This window comes from Macrobrachium nipponense, chromosome 43, assembly GCF_015104395.2.
Source record: "Macrobrachium nipponense isolate FS-2020 chromosome 43, ASM1510439v2, whole genome shotgun sequence".
Classification (NCBI taxonomy): domain Eukaryota; kingdom Metazoa; phylum Arthropoda; class Malacostraca; order Decapoda; family Palaemonidae; genus Macrobrachium; species Macrobrachium nipponense.
The window spans coordinates 23,592,453-23,602,025 of NC_061104.1; the positions used below are offsets into that span (position 1 = coordinate 23,592,453).

The 9,573-nt window shown below is 43.2% G+C and overlaps 1 protein-coding gene across 1 annotated transcript in view; it reads right to left on the reverse strand.

Annotated features, from left to right (window-relative positions):
* Positions 1-9,085, reverse strand: part of LOC135213582 (basic proline-rich protein-like) — a 65,377-nt gene extending 56,292 nt beyond the window's left edge. Inside the window, exon 1 of the mRNA XM_064247581.1 lies at positions 8,970-9,085. Within this exon, the coding sequence (XP_064103651.1) occupies positions 8,970-9,046 (77 nt within the window). The 5' untranslated portion in view covers positions 9,047-9,085. The remainder of the gene's footprint in view (positions 1-8,969) is intronic.
* Positions 9,086-9,573: the final 488 nt, after the last annotated feature.

The following is a 9,573-nucleotide window of genomic DNA, read 5'->3' on the forward strand; positions in this document are numbered from 1 at the left end:
GTCGAACGCGCAGCTCCTTCCAATTGCCTTTTCATGTGCCTAGAAAAAGATCAGAGTCCTCCACCCTCTTTAGGTGAAGGAGAACCGAGAGACGAGAAAACAATCTCGTAGGACGCTGGTCTATTAGAGCGGGCCCTGAGAGACTGTAACGAAACAGAACCTGCTGAAGGGACGCCTGGACCGTTGGGGATTCCCCACAAACCTACATCGATTCGACTTCCTACTCCTTGGGTATGTGAGTTCGGAAGAGGTCTAAGGCCTGGGAAGGCATCGCAGGGCACGTCAGACGCCCCTCCACAACACTGGGAACACTCCACTTCACTTAGTAAATCATAATCATCACTAGCCTACCTTGCATGGCCCGCCATCTTTGTCTTCATTTTACGAAGAGAGCCTTCGATTGGCGATTTCAGAAGCCGACTCGAATGCAAAGCACTGTGCTGCGGATTCAGATTACAAGGGAGAATCATATTCATTAACAAAAGGAGAGTTAGACTCAGAAAAAGGCTCAATAGGCCTTGTACTCACACTCGTTGTGCAGCCCGTCTAATCCTATCCCTCTCTAAACTTCTTCAAGTAAGAAGTTAGAGTCTTCCATTCATTAGCATCCAACTTTTCACACTCAATACAGGTGTTAGCCACAAGAACAGTCACCCCCTACCATTTACGACACAAAGTGTGAGCGATCAACCGAAGCCTTCGGGATCCTCACTTGCAGCATACATTCACACACACATCTACAATAAAACTTGAATCAGACATCTCTATTAGAAAAAATCAAAAGCAAAGTCAATCCAGTCCACAGTAGGCGAATGCCAAAAACAAAGATCAGTACGTCACCACGAAAATCCAATAAAGATGATCAATTAAAGTCTTGAAAAGACGAATTCCAGTCAGGATGGGTAGTAACAACAATGTGATTACCACCGGCGACAGAGAAAATATGATGTAGAAAACAGGAATGGTTCTAGTCCTGCGCCCGGGCAGGCAGGTAGATACATGACCATACCGTTTAGCGAGTTTGGCGCGAAATTGAACTTTCTGGTCGGGGACGACGGAGTCTTAAGCCACGTATATATCTGACATGTAAGATCATGTATGAAATTATAAATATACATTAACATGATATATTTAACTTTTAACTTATTAGTTGTAATTTACATGTAATGTATTGTATAAAAGGCAAGGTTAGGGTAATAAACTGATGGTCAAGAACGGATTAATCCATTTCAGGTTATTTCTTATGGAAAACTTGATTCAGTTCTCGAAATATCGGAATTTCGACGCTTCCCCTGGAAAAGACCATTAGCGTCGAGAACGAGCTTACTGTATATATGAAATTTTTTGCGCTGTTCATACATCCAATATTATATATGATATTTTTCATTTCTGATGGTGCATAATAAACTTCAGGCATGACAAAAAAAGGAGCCAAAAATAAACTCTTTAATTCTTGCAAACTAGCGGCTGTGATTATTTTTAAAATTCCGCTTCAGCGTTTAAGGGTTAACTGGTTATCAGCACCATAAGCGCCATAAATTGCTGATTTTAGTTAAATGGTAGTTTTCGCTTATCAGCACCCCACCAATAACCGAGGACTGCCTTTACAGTGACCCACTGTATTCGCAGGGGATGTGTACCAGAACCCCCAGGGAATAGCTAAAATAAAATGCTGATAGTTGAAAACCCCATAAAAATGCTTAAAACTACCTATTTTGTTAGTTAAAACTCAAGAAAAACCACTAAAAATGATATTGTTATGATACAATAAAGTTTTATACATAATTACCTGCAGATATATATAGCTATTTGACTCCGTCGTCCGACAGAAATTCGAATTTCGCGCACACGCTACCTGTAGGTCAGGTGATCTACTTACCTGCCGCGGGTGGCAGGACTAGGAACCATCCCCATGTTCTATCATATTTTTTCTATACCGCCTGTCCTCCTGAGGGGAGGTAGGGGGGTAGGGTGGGAAATTTTGTAATATATCTGCCAGGTAAGTATGTATAAAACTTTAATTGTATCATAACAATATCATTTTTATACATTTAACTTACCTGTCAGATATATACTTAGCTGATTCACACATTGGGAGGTGGGAAAGAGACAGCTAAATATAGAATCAAACAGGAATCACAACTATCGTTGTAGGTAATAAATAAATAAAACCTTGGTTCCTACCTGTTTAGACTGAAGACTTCATGAATACAATCCAGGAGTCTAGACAGTCTCAAGAGCCTCAGCGAGATATTGATCTATGGCTAAGAGTTCTTGTGGTTCTGCCAAAGGGTCTACCCGCTTACTTGGTAGATCCTGGAAGGACTACGTCAATGGGTGCTTATCCACTTACTTGACAAGACCTATACAAGGAGCACAACATCGATCCCGATCACCTCAACCTATTCATGTTAGTTCTAAGATTGCAAGAAGTTATCCCCTAACCTCTTGCAAACGACCACAAACTCGAAACACAAACATTCGTACAGTAAAGTACAAAAATAAAAAAAAAATAAAATTAAAAAAAAAATGTTTTGTACAATCTATTCAGTAAGACGTCTCTTGATTCCCCCCCCACTGATCAAGCTCGGACGTCGTACGCCAGCAAGCATATTAATCAGCAGAAAAAACCAACAACTCGTCTATCTCACAGGAGATCTATGTACTATCAAAATTTTGAACAAATACAAATTTTTTCTAAGGATCGTTATGTTGCTCCCAGCCCCAGCACTGTATCGGCTGATACAAAAGGACCCAGAGAGAAACACTTTTTCATATGTTACTTTAACGTCCCCTTGAGATAGTGCGATGCGAACACTGAATTACACCTCCAGTAAGTCGCATCCACAATGTCTTTTAAAGACATGTTCTTCTGAAATGCTAATGAAGTGGCTACCGCTCTAACCTCATGAGCCTTCACTCGGAGAGTCCTGAAAGAGTCTTCAGTGCAGTCATTATGAGCATCCGTAATAATGCTCCTCACAAAGAATCTAATGCATTTTTGACATGGGTCTACTAGGATCCCTAACTGCGCACCACAGGCTTTGTTTACATCCGTTTAGTTCAGTCTTCTTCTTTAAATAGAACTTCAAAGCTCTAACCGGACATAAAGATCTTTCTAATTCCTCTCCTACTAGATTTGAAAGTCCTTTAACTTCAAAACTCTTTGGCCAGGGTTAGAGGGGTTCTCGTTCTTAGCCAGAAACAGAGTCTGGAAAGAACAAATTGCCGCATCGCTCTTAAATCCTACTCGAGAATCTAGAGCGTGTATTTCACTAATTCTCTTCGCAGTCGCTAACGACAACAAGAAAACATACATTTTCTCGTTAGATCTCTAAACGACGCGTTGAGAGGAGGTTCAAATCTACTAGATGATAGAAATCTCAAAACTACATCTAGGTTCCAGTTCGGAGTGCGAGGAGAAAAGGTTTTTGAGGTTTCAAAAGATCTAATAAGATCGTGGAGGTCTTTATCTTCTGCAATTCTCAAACCTCTGTTTCGAAATACGATCCGAAAGCATACTTCGATAACCTTTAATGGTAGAAACTGATAATTTTGATTCTTCCCTAAGGAAAATCAAGAAATCAGCTATGTTGGTCACAGAGGTATCGGAAGAGGACAGTTTATTCTTCTTACCACCCATCTTCTAAATACATCCCATTTTGATTGGTAGACCCGAATAGTTGAAGATCTCCGGGCCCTAGCAATTGCTTTTGAAGCTTTGCTTGCAAAAAGCCTCTCGCTCTGACAAGTCTTTTCGATAGTCGAAAGGCAGTCAGAGCGAGAGCGGGGGAGGTTTTGATGGTACCTCTCGAAATGGGGTTGTTTGAGAAGATCTCTCCTGCTGTGGAAGAGATCTTGGGAAGTCGACTGTCCATTCCTGTACCTCTGTGAACCAATCTTGAGACGGCCAAAAGGGAGAGATGAGTGTTAGTCTCGTCCCTCTTGATGCCGCAAACTTTCTTAACACACTCCTAACATTTTGAAGGGGGGGAAATGCGTACGCATCTAGGCCTGACCAGTCCAGTAGCATGGCGTCCCACCGCTATCGCTCTCGGGTCTTCCATAAGGAGCAAAAGTCTCTATCCTTCTGGATAGGTAGGTGGCGAATAGGTATATGTGGACTGCCCCACAGGGACCACAGAGCTTGACACACCTGAATGTGAAGTGGGTCCATTCTGTGGGGAGAAACTTGGTTTAACCTGCTTAGCCTGTCTGCTCTGATGTTCTTCTCTCCTTTTCACGAATCTTGTGAGAAGAGTCACTTTCTTTTCTTTTGCCCAATACAACAGCTCTTTTGTTATATGGAACAGAGAAAGAGAGTGAGTTCCCCCTTGTTTTCTTGATATAGGCCAACCGCTGTGTGTTGTCCGAGTTGACCTGTACACTTGACCTAACACCTGTGTCTCGAAGATTTAGAGCTAGAAGAACGGCATAAAGTTCTTTGGGAGTTTTATATGCCAGTCTAGCTGATCCTTCCTCCATTGGCCTGATATTTCTTTTTGTCCCTAGAGTCGCTCCCCATCCCTTCTCTGAAGCGTCTGAGAACAAGATTAGGTTTGGGTTCCGAACTTCTAGAGACAAGCCCTCGTTCTTTTCTAAGGGAAAAATCCACCACTTCAGATGATTCTTTACTTCCAGAGGAATACTGAAAGTGTCCGAAAGCTGTCCGTTATTCCAACTCCAAATTCTTCTTAAGAAGAATTGAAGAGGGCGAAGGTGGAGTCTTCCTAGCGAAATGAACTGTTCTAGTGAGGAAAGGGTTCCCAGAAGACTTAACCACTCCCTCACCGAACTCGTTCTTTCTCTAGGAAGCTCGAGATTTTTTGTAATCCCCGAGCAATCCTTTCCTGGGACGGAAAGCCCAAAAGACCGAAAACCCCGAGAATCCATCCGAATCCCCAAATAGACTAAGTTCTGACTGGGGATCATCTGCGATTTCTCGAGGTTCACGAGTAATCCTAACGTCTTTGCTAGGTTCAAAGTAGACTGTAGGTCCTCAAACACCGTTTCTCTGACTTGGCCCGGATTAGCCAATCGTCGAGATACATTGAGATGCGTATCCTTCTAAATGAAGCCATTTGGGCCACGTTCCGCATCAGATACGTAAATACCTGAGGGGGCGGTCGATAGGCCGAAGCACAAGGCCCTGAATTGGAAGATTTGTCCTTGAACAACAAATCTTAGATATTTTCTTGACGATGGGTGAATCGGAACATGAAAGTAAGCATCCTGAAGGTCCAGGGATACCATCCAATCTCCCCTGACGTAGGGAAGACAGAACTGAGCTGAAGTCTCCATGGAGAACTTCTTTTTCTCCACGTACCTGTCAGGACGCTTACATCTAGGACGGGTCTCCATCCCCCCGAAGCCTTGGAACCAAGAAAAGGCGGTTGTAAAACCCCGGGGAGAAAGGATCTGCACTAGCTCTATAGCATTCTTGTCCCTCATCGACACCACCGTCTGAAGGAGAGTCTCGTTCAGTCCAGGGTCCTTGTAAACTCGTCGACAAATCCTTTGGAGATGTTGCCAAAGGAGGTCGTCTACGAAGGGAATGATGTACCTTCTGTAGGACAGACAGAGTCCAGGGATCTGCTTCTCTTACGGACCAGGCATCCAGAAAGTATTGAAGTCTGGCCCCTACCTGTGCTTGGAGGACATGGCTGCTATTTGCTCTTTTTAAAAGAGCGGAAGGAAGAACCTCCCTCGCTTGTCGAAGGGTCTTCTCTCCGAAGTTGATCGAGTTGAAGGGGCTCCACGACCAAAGGGCACCACTGGAGTCCGAGCCACCTTCTTCTGAGTCTTAACTGCAGGTCTACTTTTCTTGTAGATTGTACAAGAAGGTCTGCGTAGCCTTTTCCGACAAGGATCTCGCAACATCCTTCACTAAAGATGAAGGAAACAGATGTTCTGACCGAGGTGCGCGAATAAAGCGGACCTCTGAGAAGAGAAACTCCTTTCGTTAGGAAGGAACTGTAAATAGATCTTTTCTTCAACATCCCAGATCCAAAAAGAGCCGCCAACTCACCAGAACCATCTTGCACAGCCTTATCCATGCAAGATAGGACACTGTGCAAAGTTTCTGGATCTAGAACAAAATCTGGCTCACTCGTCTTCTTAGCCAGCACCCAAGAGACCAATCCAAGAAGTTGAATACCTCTAAGACGTGAAAAATTCCTTAAGGTGCTGATCTAACTCCGACATCTCCAGGACGCCTTGCTGAATTGAGAGACTGTCTTCTCACGACTCTACAAGACTCGAGAAATCTGAATCTGCCGACGAAGGAGCATCAATCCATCGCCTCTTCTGTCTTATACCAAATGCCTCTTTTCCCCGTCAGTTTGGAGGGAGGAGAGCAATAAACCGTTCTCAAAGTTTCCTTTTTAGATAAAAGCCACGAATCTAAAGACTGGAGGGCTTTCTTCATTGAGATCGCCGGTTTCATCTTTAAGAAAGCCGAGGATTTCGGGGTTTTTGTGCTCGAAAACGAGATCTCGCGAAGGAGGAGCTGCAGGACTAAGAGAATCCGCAAACTCCTCTAGAAGTAACGAGGCTAAAACTTTATAATTGGAAAGTCCCTCGTTAGTTGAAACTTCTTCCTCAGAAATCTCTTCCAGTTCCAGGTTAGAAGGAGATCGCTCTTTCCATGACCGATTCTCTATCAGGAGAAGCCGCTCCGTGGGAGGCGTCCTGCTTCTGCTGGCTGTCAACCGCTTAGAGCGTCCTCGCGCTTGTCTGACGACTCTTTCCTGAGAGGCGTCCTGCTTCTTGTTGACGTCTCGCGCCTCGAAGCGTCCCTGGCTCTTGCCTCGCACCTCGCTCCTGGGAGGCGTCATGCTTCTGCCTGGCGTCAAACCGCTTTGGAGCGTCTGACGCTTGCCTGACGACTCTCTCCTGAGAGGTGTCCTATCTGAAGTCTCGCGCCTCGTAGCGTCCTGGCTTCTTGCCTGGATCCTCGTTCCTGGGAGGCGTCCTGCTTCTGGATGGCATGACGCGCCTATCTTGACGCTCGCGCCTGGCTGACGTTTCACGTCTCGCAAACTCGACGCTCTTGTCTGGCGTCTCGTGCTTGCGTTTGACAGGAGAACGGATCCTGCTCGGCCTATGCAAGGCTGATGATCCGATTCCAAATCAGAGGAAGACAAAAATACTATGGCGAGTCTGAACCCTCGATAGCCTAGACTTCTTAATAGGCAGGAAATCGTCTTTCCTTCTGGAGGGTCTTTATACAGAACTCCCACAAGAGAAGTGATGGAATCCTGCATAGTGCGAAGGATTCTTTTAGTCTCTTCATTATTGTCTACCCTCGGTTGTTTAATTACTGGATGGTCCTCCTCTTGAAAACGCTCCAGGACTAGAAGTAATCCTGGGTTCATCCAAACGTCTCTTAAGGGGGCGAGAAAAGATCCGCCGATCTCACCCTCTTTTAGGTGAGGAATTCTCCGAGGAGGAGAAACACTCACGCAGAACGCTTTTTTTCTGTAACGTTCTCTGGCATTCTGTGGCGATACAGAAAATGCCGAAGGGACGTCTGACTGTGGGGATCCTCCACAAACCTCCTTACGGCTTTCGACATTCCTTCTCCTCTGGGCTTGGGAGCTTGAAAGAGGTCTAGGCCTGGGGAGCGTTGTGAAGACAATCAGACGCCCCCTCCACTGCACTGGGGACACTTATATCACTATCCACAGCACTATAATTACACTGCTTACCTTCATAGGCCGCCATTTTGGTTCCATTTTCGAAGAGCGGCTTTAAGATTCGCTATCTCAGATGCCGAATCTGTGTGTTCTAATAAAGGAGCAGGTACATTAGATGGGGCAGTAAAAGGAGAAGAGGGTATATTATTACTAATAACCCGCTAGAACTAGATAAAGGTTTGGAAGAAGACCTCCTCACCCTGTTTCTTTCTAACTTCTTCACGTATGAGGTTAGAGATTTCCATTCTTCCTCACTCAAATCCTTGCATTCATTACAAGTATTACCAAAAGAACATTCATACATCCTGCATTTCCTGCAAATAGTATGAGGATCAATTGATGCCTTCGGCATCCTAACTTACAACCCGCATTGTTGAACAATCCAAATCAAATTCCAAAAACGGTCCACAATCGCGTTATGCCAGTACAATCAATGCAAATACGTCACCGAGAAGTCCAAACGAAGATCAATTGCGATGCAAAATACGAATCCAGCCGGAGATACCCACAACGATGTTGCCAGTATGGCCGACAGAAAAAATATGATAGAACATGGGGATGGTTCCTAGTCCTGCCACCCAGCGGCAGGTAAGTAGATCACCTGACCTACAGGTAGCGTGTGCGCGAAATTCGAATTCTGTCGGACGACGGAGTCAAATAGCTAAGTATATATCTGACAGGTAAGTTAAATGTATAAAAATGTTATACGTACCTGGTTTTGTTAATAGTTTTTATCACAAAAAAATGCATTTTATCATGAAATTGATATGAAAATACAATAATTTGTGGATATTTCTCATAGAAAAATACTGTGAATCACGAATAATGGGTAGATATGGCTCATAGAGAAATCCATGAGTGTATGAGTCCAGGAATGTCAAGAAACGTGAATACGGGGATCACTGTATATAGTTATACGTAATGTACTATGATGAATAAAGTAAAAACACTTTTCAAGCTTCTTATAATCATTACTGAAATAATGTACCAGCATTTTTCAAGCTTCTTATTTTCACACAACTGATGTATAATTTTTTCGAGTATCCCTATATCCTCTTCTAATCTTTTGCACAAATAAAGTTTTCAAGGTCCATTCACAAACACTGTTCCATGTTACAATAATGAATTGCTGAAAATTTCATATTCTATCTCAGTTGGATAAAGCAAATAACATTTACAGTTCAAGACTGACAACTAACATCCAAAAGAATTCAAAGGCTTACATCTGTACACACTATACCATATGATAATGACAATACTTAAAGAACTTACTGAAAGCACTCGTGCGTCTTCCCTTGAGTCTGATACTCAGTGATTGTTTTGATTAACTGAGAATTTTCATCCAGCATCTGTAAAATAACATATCAGTGAAGCATAATGTTTCTTTTATAAATATATTACGAAATACAAGACACATCAAACAACAAAAAAATGTATAGCTGATAAAACAGATTCAGAAGTTCAATATATAGAATATCACTATTTATTTACCCAACAAGAAAACAGTAAAATATGACAAATTTTCTAAGACAATTCGTATTTTTCATAGCTACAAACCTGAGGTCTTAATAATAGGATAATTTTCTAGCACCTAGCTGGATCTGCTTAAACAGAGATTGAAAAGCAATGAACCGATGAGATCCTGCAATGCGTGTATATCGGGTGAAAACTGGTCAAAGACCGCACACCCACCACGCCATCACGTCTCATTCCTGTGGAAAATTTTAGTGGACACAAACAGGAATCTTTTCTTGGTGGACTCCCTCCATCCACAGGTAGTGTCATCACAGATCTCCTCCCAGTTTATTTACTTCTCTTTGGAAGGAACTTAAGCTTTCTTCCCAGAATCAAATGGTTGGGCAAAAAATAAATGGCC